The sequence below is a fragment of the Aythya ferina genome (assembly GCF_964211825.1).
Source record: "Aythya ferina genome assembly, chromosome: 9".
Lineage (NCBI taxonomy): Eukaryota > Metazoa > Chordata > Aves > Anseriformes > Anatidae > Aythya > Aythya ferina.
Window position 1 is genome coordinate 24,391,223 of NC_140305.1, and position 14,641 is coordinate 24,405,863.

A 14,641-nucleotide genomic window follows, 5' to 3' on the forward strand; every position below is an offset into this window, starting at 1 on the left:
CTGACTTCTAGACTGTGTGGTCCACAATTTTTGAAAACAGGAATCAATCACAAACACTTTGGATATTCTTGAGAATCAGGGTAACCATTACAGAGTTCCCTGGCTTGCTTGCAGAGCAGGTAAGGCACTGAACACAGATCCATCTGACAGTCAGCTGCTGCACAGTAACATTTTGACACCCAGCCACAACCACAGCATTAAGACAACTTACAAATATGAAACTAAGGAATTAACTGAATCGTTGCCCATTTTGCTAGTGAATGCTGTTCTCATCTCTTGCCTGCCACAGAATATTTCAAGAGCACAACAGAATTACTCATAGCTGTAATATATGTCCATTATGTAAAACACTCAGTACTAGGAGCACAGCTCTTCCCACAGCGAAGCTCTTACGGAATACAGTGATTATGGTTATTCAGGGCAGTAACATTGCATTCTGATAAAAATGGTGAATTTTTATTCCCTGGGGCTTTTAATCACTGAGCTGAGTATTTTTTCATGATCCAAATTTCAGTTTTGTATTTGGAGAGACATGAAGTGGACGTAGACTCGATCTTTCAATGTTAGGAATTCCAATACAATTTGAGGAAAATTTGTAATACAAGGACAATTTGTTGATCAAAATATATTATTTGCTTTTGTAACCCTGGTGATACACTGGTGAAAGATGTAGAAGAGTGAAAAAAATCTCACCTGTTCTTCTGTTCCTGACCAAAAAGAAAAAGGGATGATCAACTATGACTTGGGGATACAGCACTGCCATTCTGCTAATTGCAATCATTCCTAAAGGAGAAAGGACATAGTCAACTGAAGCATCACTGCACATTCTCTCCTGCTCTTCATGAAAGATACTTGTAAGGCTGATGAGGAGACACTGAAGTACCAAACCCCAGCACTGAATGTCACCAAGAAATTGTGCAATCTAACCAAAAATTAAAATGACCTCCATAATAATTGCATGCCTAGTTGTGCTTTAAGAAATGTTAGGAATGAAGTGGTACAATTTCCCAGGCTGAGGGAACAGTTTATGATTTAAGATGCAGAACCTTAAGAGAAATTATGAAACCTGCTTACTTGTAGAAAGAAAATGCATTATGTTAGACAGCACTCCTGACCTCTTTTAAACAGCTTCTAGCCCGCCTTTGATAGGAAAAGGTAACCCTTAACAGCTACAGAGAATAAAACTAAACTGGCTGATCTTGCAGCTTCTAGCTTCACTTGAATCTTTAAACAATGCAAAGGTTGAGGGTAAAATTAAGTGGGAGTTGTACAGAATTTTGCTCTTCGTTATTTTTATTTGGTGATGCATGGATTTCTCCAGGGCATTATCTCCCAATGTTTCATTTATTTTTACAGTTTCACTGCACTGACAATGAAGACTCATGCATGACAGTAATCCCTGTCCATATTAATGTTACAATCCAGAACAGTTTCTAATATTCATCAGCAAGTCAGTCATTTTTCCCTTCCTCAAAGAAAGGTATGAGTTGAGGCAATTAGAAACCAGGTAATGATATGAAATGGAACTTATTTTCACGTAAACTAACAACCTGGCCTCCTAGGAGTAATACTGGAGAGCTTTTTTTTTTTTTTTTTTCATCACTTCCCATCTTGCTTCTCTGTAAATGAGCTCAAAATGCAATTGCAACAACTCTCAGCTCCTAACTACTCTAGATCAAATGCTTTCAACCATTCTCAATTAGCAGATCAAAATTTATGAATGTTTATGAATGCTCAAGTTCCATGAAGATACAATCTGCAGTCTGTCTCCCCTACCCCCAACACTCATAAGCAAAATACTGAAGGTTTTTCACAGGATGCTCCAAACTTTGTGAAACACACCATGATAAGAAAACGCTAACACTTGTTTCCAAATTTCTCTTCTGATGAGGAATATAGTTGCTGTGCTCTGCCTCCATGCTACATGCTATTTAGCTTTCCTGGCTTTCCAGCAAGTCAGTTTTAAAATATTAATTAACACAGAATAACTCAGCATTTGAATTCGTTCTGCTTTTCAGTCAGGTACCTGAGGCAGCAGCAGCTTCTGATCCTTCCTCATTAACTTCTAGGAAAGCCTTGTGAAATGCCTTTGCCAGGTAAAGTTCTTTGTTATCTGGAGAGGAAAAAGAAATATATTTCAAGCAGCTCAATAAAAATGAAGCATTTAGGAAAAAACACAGCCCCAAACCCTAGCACTATTATCCACCCTCTATACCAAGTAGGGAACGATAAGAACATTGTACGTAGGACTTGCATTACAATACCTTCTGCCATCGCCTTTAACAGGCCCCTTTACCTTGTTCAAGACCCTAGTGCTCTTCTACCCTATATGTATTAGAATAGCATGGCAATACCTAGAGCACCAACAAACCAGAGTAAAAGACAATCCTTGCATTCAAGATTTTGAATGTATTACTGGGGAAAGGGTTTATGACACTGTAATACAAATAATTATAGAGAAAGACTTTGTCTGGGGGAAAAAACAGGTATTTTCTTTCTTGCCATTACAAATCTTCAGTTTCTTTTAAATTTATTTACTGCAATAAAAATCACCAGAAAAATGATTTTTTTCAGTCTTGTTTTCCATCCTTCTTTCCCAGTATTTTAATTCAGGTCCAAGCCTACTCCTGCTTAAGTCAGTGGATGTTTCATTACTTTTCTTCGGTGTCTAAGTGATCAGACCTATTGAAATAGTCAGCACCTTGCAGGAAGCAATACATTACACCATTTAATCAGTTTGACTAAGTTTCATCAGTACGACATAATGAGGATTAGATATACATTTATTGTACCTGCATAAAACGCACAGTAATGACAGAGCACAACTGGCAGTTAGGAAAGGAATAAAAGCTTTCTCAACAGGGAGTTACACAGCCATGAAAATCTAATCTAACCACCCCAGTGAGACAGCGATGCCATTTTGCATTTCTGATCCTTCAATGCCAGAATTCGAGCTGAAGACTGAGTAAGAGGGGAAAGGCTGGGACTATTTTCTTCTAATTATTATTCATTTTTTTTGGCTTGCACAGCTACAGCCGGCAGATGTAATACTAACACGAACCAAAACCACAAGAGACAATAGTTTAAAATGTCTCTCCTGGCAGGTCTCACTTCTGCTACATACATAAGAGTGAACTAGACCTCATAGTTCAGCTGCTTAACTTAAAACTCTCCACCAAAAGCCCCAGATGATCCCCTTTGAGACTGTATCTAGTAAAACACACTAGATTGCTAAATATTAGCAATTCTAGGCATCAGATCCAAGCCTTCAGATATTGAGAGCTAGGATAAAATTTCCATTGCTGCTGTAAAACGTGGGACGTGCAGCATCCAATTATCTTGAAAACTAAGCACAATCCCCCCAGCATTTGTGTCTGTAACTCTCCTTAACTCATTTCTGTTAAGGGAAACACCACCTGAAAACTGTGCTTACATCCCAACACTAACAGCCCTTCCAAGCCCTGAGTGCTATCTGTAAAAACAGCTGAACACTCGGATCAGGTGCTTAATTGCCATCCCCTAAAGCTTCCATTCTTACAAATGCATTAAGACCAAAGTTTCCCCAAACCATTTTAGAACAAGCCCTGGATGTGCAAGAACATTTCCAGATAGACCAGGCAAAAGAGGGTGACAGACCCCTGCAAATCTGATTTCTATTGCACATCTTGCATTGTGTGCACTGACTTTGTGAACATGTCAGTTAACAGGATTCCTGGTAAGCGTGTTGGTCAGTTCTGCCCATTTCTTCATTCCAGGCAGCTGCATTTTGCTATCCTTGCTCAAGACCATTCCGCTGCTCTATTGAGCACTTAAGCTTATATACAACACATACCAGAAGAAAACAAACTCTGCAACCTTCAGAGAAAAATGCTGTTTCAGAGCTTATCTTCAACCCAAATAAATATTTACGTTTATTAGACAAAGACTTTGACACTTACCCTAATCACCCATTTCAATCATGGTTTTTATTACAGTACTTAGCCTGTTCCTGTGGCCTGTAATATTCACAGCAACACTCCCCATTTTCGTCCTGTATGTTTGACTCCACATAGCATGGCACTTACGTTACTCTGAGGTATATTTCTAGGCAGAACACTTAGCACCTTATGAGATCGGTTTCCATCTAATGAGCTTATTGAGTGTTACGAAATAGGGCCTTAACTCAGCCAACACAAACATCGCTAATATTTACCATCAGCTATAAAAACAAGCCTAGTTATAAGGGTATTCTGGATCTGTGGATAGAAATGTAATATATTGTTAACAGGAATACAAGTTCCATGGAAGATGAGACTGATATCTCCACCTGATCTAGTGCACTACTCCAGCTATAGCCTTATTGTTGCTTCAGTACCTGATAAAAGTCTCAGACAAACACTACTGCATAATTTACCCGAGAGAAAAACCTCCTCTTACTCAGCACATGCCTTATAACCTAAACCAAGTTTCTAATCCACAGGATGTATAGAGTGTCTAATCAACATAGTATGAATAGCTTTGATTGCCCTGAAAATAGGATTGTTTTTTTTTTTTTTTTTAAATCCTATCAACCTCATGACCTCAAACTATATCCAAAGATCTCCGTGGTTAAGTTTTCCACAAGAGGGGTACTTTATTTAGTTTCAATTTCTTGTCTTTCACTCCAATAGATATCTTTGTCCTTGGATGGTGAAAATAGCAATTCCACATCCAGTTTACCTTCTCTAGACTATTTTCTTTATATTGCCACCATCTCATCCCTCTCATTTATCTCTCCCTGAAGCGAATCTGTTTCCATATGGGAAGATAATGTTGTCACCTGGTATTCAGACATCCTTCCTTGCTGTACTCTGTGATTGTCAAGTCACTGCCTGCAGTACTTTATCATATACAACATTATATCTTTCCCTTATGATTTCAGCTGTGGAAGAGGTGGGGCTTACCTGAGTATCTACTATCATGCCATTTTTCTCCAGCACCTTCTTTGAATACAGATTTTCACAGAGGTGATTTGACCGCTATCACCTCAGAAAAGACCCATGCAGATTTGGTGTCAGGGTAAGCCTTCTGCAGGACCCTAGCCTAGATACCCATTAATGTGTAGGAGGCTTACTTCTAATGTACATGACTCTGTTAGCATCACATTTCATTTGTCACTACACTCCATATGCTTGCAAACTCCTACTCAGAGTTGCCAACTGGTTGCTCTGCAAGTCTCATTTTTAAGCATGCATATTTATTGGCTTTTTCAGCTTAGGTTGCCCCAGAAAAATGATACCTTCCTCAGCCAAGACTTTGAAGAACCATTTACTGGGATGGTTCCCTTCCAACTACATTGTACTGGGAGAGCAAGTCATTAAAATCACTTCACTGGTCCCCACAGTGCACGACACCTTGAGGTTTAAAAGCATTTGCCATTTAAGGCATTATATAACAGTAAAATATTGTAATCATTTGAAAGAGAAGGGGAACTTTGCAAGTTCAAGTGTAAGCCCCAAGAGGTGCCAAGATACTCAAGCTGCAAGATCACATGCTGTGTAAGTTATAAAGCCCCAAATACAAGAAGCTGTTTCCAGATTTGTTTATTCCTGAATTCCAGGTTTGGTTATTTTGAACACCTGATAAAATCAGAGATTGAAATCAAATCTGTTAAAGATTTTTTTTTACTGAAAGTGAGTCAGAATACATGAAACTAGATATTTGAATGTCCTCCTACTCACCTGTGTATATTGACAAATAATTTCTGCAAGAGCTGTATCTACAGCATGCATCTAGATTAATACTTTACTTGGTTGCTCACAATCCAGACATCCTGGAAGGTAAAACTGACTCAGCTATTTCCATTTTTCAGATTGAGTGTAAAAAGTAAAATAAATATTGAAAAATCAGTCTAATCCTGCAATTTGATTTATATCCACTAAACCCACATAGAGTTTCACTGAAGTCAACAATCTGTGCCTGGATCTGATTACAGGATTAGGGCTGTTGAAACTGCAGAAGGCTTTCCTTGACAACAATCCAAAGGCAACAGCAACAAGAGAGGGGGAGGAGAGTATTTTTAAATGCAACTATTTCTCAAAAAGTCTCATTTTCTTCCCAAATTAAAAAAGTGTTGAGACAAACATTTTCTTCAAATATTTTCATTTAAGGTTTCATGAAGTGGCAAGTTTTCCAGAGGGCTGACACTGAACTGCATGTAAATTTCTGGCTTCAACCTCCTTATTAGCTGACACATTACTCAGGTAGTTGCAAAAGCAAGCTTATAACATTTTCCTTCATCATTTTCTTTCCTTCTTCCCCATCCCCATTTTACACTGGGGAAATTAGAAGTGCGGAGCATCGTCCATATTTTAATTACTTGAAAATTCGTCTCTGTAGCATGAACAGTAGGGTTTTCATTAAGGATTATTTCAAAAACATTCTTATTCTTAATTTATCAAAGACCTTTTTTGTTACCTGGTGGCACGTGCTCTATTAAGTGACAGGTAAGAATGTTACATTAAAACTCATGATTTCTCTCCATACACTGCTCTACATTTAATAAAGAAGTTACTCTTTAAATGGTAGAGGAGTTAATTCATTTATGCAAAACATGGTATTTTGATTTTATATGGCACAATTGTAAAAAATATAAAACTTTAAACAAGCCATTAGTCACATGGATTAAATCATGAGCAAGTTCCAATCTTTCTGCTTACCTCAGCTACAGTTGATATTTCACTGATATTTAGGCATATTTTAAATGAAATAAGAGCCAAGAGCTGCCTTTGCAGTTAAACCTGCACTGTGCATTTTCTATTCTCCTTGGTACTTTTCCTCAAATAAATTTTTTTTCCATACACAGACCAGAAGTTATTGTAAAGCTTACTTTTCTTTGGGGCAACAGAGAAATCAGAAGTATTTCTCTTCAGAAAACTGATTTTAGGGAAGCATTATTCATTTATGCAAATTGCTTTTGCATGAGCTAACTCTAGCTTTTCCCATCATTTTGCAGGAAAAGTCAAAGCAGCAAAACAGCAGGATAGGCTACACGACAGCCTATAAACAGCATTTCAAACTTAAAAGTGAAAAGGAGATGAAAGTGTTAAGCATTTTTCTGCCAGTTTTATAGGAAGGTTCCCCTTCATTAGCACCACCTTGAACAAGCCACACCAGTGTGTTTGCTTCCAGGATCAGCCCATTAGCAGCAGTTATTTCCCATCAGCTAAGCAAATGTCTGGCTGATTAGAAAGCAACCCATAGGGCAGGAACACATACAGGGAGGCGTCTACAAGCATCAATTACAAGAACCATCATCATCATCCCACACTGGTAGCATGTTTCTAGACAGAGAACGACCTGGTCTGCCACACCTCAGGTCTGGACAGACCATGCTAAATGTACTGCTTGTGTGGCTACTTGTCTTACAAACAAAGGAAGAAACTTTATATGAAGATCACTCAATTACCTTTTTTTAAGCCCTTCCATACCTTTTAGAAGGTATTAAATGCATAAAAATATCCTGTCCAACTATTTTTTTTTTTTTTTTTTTTTTTACATATATTGGATATTTCAACTTCTGAAAATAGTCTTGACAACATAATGAAGAAGACAAGCAGCATACATTTGTTTATTTCAGAATTTTCTTTCCTGTGCTGCTCCTATACAGAAGGTGTCTGGGGAGATGACTAATTGTACAAGAACTGAAAGCTCTTATTGCCATGAACAAATAGCCTCTGGAGATGAAAGATGACAACCCCTGTGGTGCATGAACCCCATCTGCCATCAAGACACTGAAGCCACACACTGCTTTAACATGGATCTGCTTCTTGCATAGTACTGAACTCTCTAAATTTCTAGTAAGACTCAATTGTAAAACACCCCGAATTAACTTTCCCAGGTCAAAATACTCCTTCCCACCTTGATGGATTGCTTCCCTGCCCCAGCGGCTCCTACAGTGAAAGTACTCATACATCATCCCCAAATCCCAAGAGATCAAGAACTTGCTAACAGCTTTTTTGTAGTTTTTATTTAAGAAACAAAACAACTGATAAACTCTATAGAATGTTATCTTTAGGCGGATGATTTTAGTACTTCCTCATTTATCTTGGAAGACAAAACAAGAACCTCTTACCCGACATTGCAGTGAGGTCAGCGCTATGGCTGAACAGTTCTGTAATTCCAAGACCTTTCAAGACATCTTTCAGATCAATTTCCTGTTCCACTGTGAACCTGGAGAACATAACAGAAAATTGCAAAAATCAGAATGGAAACAGTACCTAAATTAAAGATTAAAATTTCTAGCTAATGATGATTAAAGGACTGAGGTAAATAACATAAAGCAGGAGATTCAGCACTAGTTGTGTAGCAGTGACACTTTGTATAAAAATGCTTACAAATAAGTTAGTTTACTTTCACAGCAAAAATATTTTCTAATGCAGGAGCAGTTAAAAACATGCTGATGGTACATACAGTCCCTGACCATAAAACCTCAGAACAAAATTATGCAGCAGCTAAATGCAAAACGCTCGCGTCTTACACAACAGGTTTACTGTAAGAGCTGAATTTAATTGTAGACACAGTAGAATGGAATAAATAAGACAAAGGACTGTAAAAACTTCACAGGCAGCTGTTGGCAAAGAAAGAATAGGAAAGGATGCTCCATTTTTATTTAGTCAGATTAAGCAAAGACCAACAATTATGAACACTAATAGAACACCACGAACACAAAAGCATTGCTGACTTTGCGTCTAACTACTGCTGTAACAAAGTTCTAATTGGGTTTTGAATACGAATGCAAAACAAAAATAATTGCTAGTGCAAATGCACTTGTGATGATCACCTGCCAAGACTTTGGGGACTTCGGGGTTAGCTTGCAAACCTGTGCTCTAGGTTACATTGCTATTCTGGCAGGCAGCACAAATTGAGATTTATCCTGAGGGCAAGATTTCAACCAAGAGCTTGTTCCATTTGCAAAGACTTTTCAAACATTCTAAAAACTTATGCCTGGTATTCATAAAATGAATGGATGGAAGGTTTGTAGATGGGCAGAAACAGACTGGGCAGCTACAGAAACAATGAAATGTGTCAAAATACAACGGCAGCCCTGCCCTGAAGGTGCCAGAAGTCTACAGACACAAGAGACAAATTGAGCAGAGTTGTGAGTTCTTTGTAGAATGACAGCATTAAAGATTTAAATTACGTTGACAATGACTGGTTACAGCAAGTGTACAGCAAAATATATAGTACATACAGTATTGTTAGTTTCTCCAGCAAACCTTTTAGTCACAAACAACTCTGCAATTACACTGTACTCTTTAGTGAAGGGTCTTGTCTGCGCTAGATCCAAAGAAAATAAAATATTCTTCTGTGCAATTTCCTATATATTTTTTTTTATTTTCTCCAGGACTAAGCTTCCTCAATTACATGTAGGAACATGTTCTTTCCAGGAGAAAGTATAATCCAGAAATCTGAGCAGTGAACAGCGGATGAAAAGCTGTTGAAAAAGAATAACCTGGACATCAAAAGATGACTCAGTAAGAGTCAAGTGGATCTTCCTTTCTTACACCAAGTGCATTCATAATGATCCGCGATAGAATAAATGTTAATCATTACTCAGAGAAGGATTTTATGCAAGCTAAAGTAAGATCCGGAGGGAGTTCAGGTTTGACAAATCACTGATTGCACTGCATGTGGTCATGTAACCTGTCCAGATGAATTCCAGTCTGTGCCTGGAATAAAACAGAACTGATACTTGTGGTTTTATTGTTTTGGCAGTTCTCAAAAGAATCAGAAGAGACCAAAAGATTTATGTCCAAGAGGAAGCTTCTCAGGTGTTCTGGCACGGAATGCATCAGCACAGCAGCATTTTTACAGGTAAATAAAAATAGAAAGCTTTTCTTAATGAATGATTGCCCAGAATTGTGACAATTAAGAAATTTCATGTGGTCAAAAAAGCAATCTAAGTGAGCCACCACTCAAAAATAGTATCTTCCCTATTTTCTCACAGATACTAAAATGAGTTACAGACAAGCTCTAATAAGATTTAGATTTCCACGTATTTCTTATAGCCAGTGATGTCAGTTTTCGTTTCAAATATCTACAACCCAGCCTCATTTCCCAAGCCAGGTATTTGCTGTATGGCCGGACTTTGGCAATGCTGAACTACACGATACTAGCCCCAGCCCATGGTTATCTGCAGTATCTGTTCCCTGTAACAAAACAGATGGCCTTTTTCCTACAATCTTTCAGGTGTTTCTGATGCTGAAAATAGCATGAGAAGTGAATTTCAGTACTTCGGTATCAGAAGTCAAGTTGCAACTGGGAGCATTAAAGACTGAATGGAAGTAAGAAAGCACAGCCACTGAAGGGAAAGCGAGGAACATTTTCACCATAGGGCTAGAAAAGAAATGGAAAGACTGCTTTATTGAGTCAAAAGGAGAGCTTTCAGAGCTAAGCAGTTCCGGAAGGTTCACCAACACACACGTACATGGCTACAAGCTCCCACAGGCCTCCTTAGGAAGCACTCAGCAGGAATAGTGGTAAGGGATAGTGACTGCCCATTCGCTATTAGTCAAGACAACAAGAAGTGAAGATGGGAATTCAGCTCCCCACCCCAATGTTCCTTTGTGAAGCCTTTCCTATATGTGAAATGCAGTCCAAAAAGCTGATCAAAAAAATGTTTTCTTTCATTTCCATTATCTTTGGGTCACTCCCACACAAAATGAAGGACAGAAAGATGCTTTGGAAGTAGTATTAGATTGAGAAACTAAAGCAGCTCTCTGGAGAGCTGAGCAGAGAAAGATATTTTCATGTTTTTCAAATTTAAAACTTACATCAGCATTAGATTCAAATTACACGTTTATGTCATTGACAGTCTCCTTTGTTGTGTACCTGAAGCTTTAGGTTTATATAAAGCACTTACTGTTTCAGGCTTTCTTCTAGTTTACAGACTTTCAAGGCAGAAAAGACAGCTTCATCTTGTACGAGGCTGTGCAGCCCTTCTGAAATGCTGAATTTTTACTGAAGTCCTTAGGTGTTCAGGATCATGTGGGACTGAGCACACTTTCTAGTTACACAGCAGAAGTGAACTACAGTCTAATGCAATTCATCCCAGAGGCTAGAATTTCAAAAATTACTATAAATTCTGAGTGAGAAAGCACAAGAAATTCCAGGTTCTCAGTTTTGTTCTAATACACTGCATTCTGCAGAACAAGAAGCAGAGGAATAGCTCCATTTCAAGAAATCAACAATTTCTTGCTTGGAAAAGAGGCCCTCAGGATCTGAACCACTATTTCAGCTTAGTAAGCGGCCTATAATACCAAGCTGCTAGCTGACATCAATTCCAACTTTTCAGCTGGAATTTCAGCAAGGCTGTCCTGAGGTGCTAGAACTAGCTTGCATAATTTAATAGACTGACATCAAACAACAATAATCCTACCACGCTGCTGTTCTAACCAAGCAGAGCAAGGCAGGTTATGGCTCTTTCTCAGGCAAAGTCCTTCTGTCCAGGGCTAAAGATAAGCTGCAGACGTTGGCTAAGTGTGTATTTATTTCAGCAGTGCAGTTCTACACCTCCTGTGATCGCATCCCAAGAACAGTAAGAATGGCCTCATAAGAAGGGAACTCAAGACAGCATGTTAAAAAGGGATAATGGCTGGATTTTTTGATAGAAATAGAAAAAATATCACACAAAGAAACTTATTTCAACACCATCTCAGGCATTTTTAAGACTCTTTCAATGAACACAAAAGCAGGAAGGTCATTGTGGAAAGCCAAGTGTGCTAGGACAGTCTTTAGGAGGCGATCTGCAGACTGTGGTACTGTCACTAGGTAGCAGTTCCTCCTGTGTTCTTCAAATAAATTGTTAGTTTTGTAAATTAGATTCATGGTCTGTTTCACTTCTACGGAAAAAACGGATTAAATTGTTGATCACTTTAGTCTGAGTTAAGCTGGAAACAATGATTTGAAAATGAAAATGAGAAAGTATAATTTAACAATTCTGTACAAATCTCTCGTTTGCTATTAAGAGGCGTAATATGCAATTTCATTTGCACACAGATAATGCAGACGGAAACTGGGAAGTTGTGATTAACTCTGCTTTGGCTAGTTGTTCAGGCCCTATTACAAGTGTATAAGTTTAAAAAATGTTCACTTTATAATTGGATAGCATCTTCCAGGATATAAAAATTTAATTTTATTCCACTGCTGCTTTCAGTTTCTCAGTGGACAGAGCCTGCAGGCCACATTTCATAACATGCCTTCCTGAGTCAGAGCATAAAATATTTATGAAGTTTTTATTTAGAGCATTGATAAAAATCCTGCAGATACCCTCCAAACCCCTAATGGAAATCCAACACCTTGGGAACATGCAATCAATCTTTAATTTTTATAAGGAAATTGCAGTATTACCGCATGGTGTTTCAAGCTCATGAGAGCTATCTTATAATCAGAAAACACTGAAGGTAATCAGCACCTGGTTGTACCTGTTTTACCTCTGTATAGCCTCAGTTTGAAAACATTTACCAAGTTCTTTGAGGTTCTTAAATGAGTGACATGCATGAAAACTAGCCTGAGGAAAGAATTGTTGGGCACAGAATAAATAAGGAAGTTATATGACCACACAAAACCTCAACCTCCAACTCATGTCTGAGATTCTGGCTGCAGAGAAACCTGGAGTCTCTGCTCACAGCTCCTGGGAAATGAAACTCCAGGTGAAAAACAACCACAAGACACCAAGACTGTGCATTAGGCTCAGCCTGTACAAAATCTGCGGTGCATCTCTGCTGCTGTGCCTTCTTCAAATGAAATACTACTAAAAAAAAAAAGGAGCACTTACTTCAGGACAAAGATACAGAGCCCCAAAATGCTGCTGATCCCTCACCGTGACTCCAAGCATAATGGCTTTAAAGAGAAGCAGAATTCTATCTTGAGCTGGAATCAGGGCATGCCAACAGCACCAGTCCATCTCAACCTAATTTATCCTGGCTGCGCTTGGTTTATGGTGCTCCGCTGCAGATAGCTCCTTGAGAATGGTTTTTACTAAGTTAATAAAAAGCAGGAATTCTTGGCCTGCTCTTTACTTGTCTAATATGACCAACCCAAATCTCCAAATCACAGGAAAACAGTAACTATTTTAGTGATTAAAAGAATTCACTATATTTTAGTTCTTCCATGTACTGTTTTGCACAGCACCACAGAAAGCTTAATATGTAGGGGTAATCCACACCAAGCTTGTGCCATATTGTTATATCAACGCTTCAATTAAATCATTATGAATCACTTAAGGAGTATTATGAACCAACAACACAGTAGTAAACAAGTATAAGGTAAGCATGGAAAAAAACAATTAGAGGCAGATGAAACAATTCTGGGAAAGAGAACTAAAGTGGTATTTGAGTAAATACACCACTGAACACATAATTTATGTCTACAAATAAACAAGTTTTACTGCTCTAAAGAAAAAAGAAATCAGCCCTTATAAATAAAAAAAGACAAAAATTGACTGACTGGAATTACCTCTCAACATTCAGCTGTTTGTGTCTACATAGACACACCATTAGAACTTTTTAAATTAGCAGCAAACAGTAATCTAATTAGTACCCAAATGAAACATTTTAGCTTTTGTTAATAGAGGCTAGCGATATTTCTATGGCTCCCGTCTAAATTGAGTGGTTAACATAATGAGCTCTGCAATAAAAAGGGAGCCATCATTCAGGGCGAATATATTTCTGATGATGTAATCCTTTCAGGAGCTTACACACCTGGAAGGGACACAAATGCAGCGTTCACTTGTTGCTCAAACTACCACCACTCTACCCTGAATGCCCTCAGGCTCTCTTGTCACAGCAGCCTTCATTCGGCTGCTACATAACTACAGATTTGCTCAAGATGTTCAGGTTTTACCTCTTCCGCTGCTTCAACCAAAATGAATGCAGTCTTTCCCCTTTATTGACATGAGAGCATATTCTCACCTTGGTAAATATACTTCCACTTTTTGCTTTTTCACTGAGTTAGCCCATTCGTTAATCAACGAGGCTTTGACGAGGGGTTCCAGTGTGACCAGCGGAACTTCTTGTCTGGAAAGAACGATCATCATACTAATTTCATCTCCCTCGTACGGTATTTCCAGAACTTGATAGATACCACCTGCTTCATTGGAGCCATCACTGAACTCTCCTACAAGAGAACACACAAAAAAATGCTATCAGTAGTATTTCCTTCTGTCTACACCAGAGATAATGAAAAAATAAAAGGTTAATACTAGGCAATGTTTACTAAGTACTGGAGCTAAAGATGACCCACGATCCTACATAAAATTTATAATGGTTTCTCCATCATATGATTTGAGCCCAATTTCCATTTCCTTAAAGACGGTAAGCTTAGGCAATCACAGTTTGTAGGTAATCATACCTCTGAACTTATTTATCTTCCATTATTTGAACAGAGAACTCTAACAGTTGTTAAAGCTGCCAAGAGTTCCATGGAAACAGGTAGAGGTTTTGTTTTTTTTTTTTAAATTCAGAAGAGAATTTATTAATGAGTGAAATACTGCCCATGCTAGATGCTCTAGAACCCATCTGGAGCTCAAGCTTAAGCTAAAAACAATCATTAGCTCTGCTGTTCAAAGAACTCGTATTTTACCTAAGCATGTTAGAGCATTAACGAACAAGCATTATTCTTA

General features: G+C 38.2%; 1 protein-coding gene across 5 annotated transcripts in view; it reads right to left on the reverse strand.

Annotated features, from left to right (window-relative positions):
• Nucleotides 1–14,641, reverse strand: part of SERPINI1 (serpin family I member 1) — a 44,736-nt gene that overhangs the window by 837 nt on the left and 29,258 nt on the right. For all 5 annotated transcript variants that reach the window (XM_084529596.1, XM_084529595.1, XM_084529594.1 and 2 more), the window contains 4 exons: nt 13,932–14,136; nt 8,093–8,190; nt 2,027–2,113; nt 694–783 (listed from right to left, as the gene is read on the reverse strand). In XM_084529596.1, coding sequence (XP_084385722.1) covers nt 694–783; nt 2,027–2,113; nt 8,093–8,190; nt 13,932–14,136 — 480 coding nt within the window. The remainder of the gene's footprint in view (nt 1–693; nt 784–2,026; nt 2,114–8,092; nt 8,191–13,931; nt 14,137–14,641) is intronic.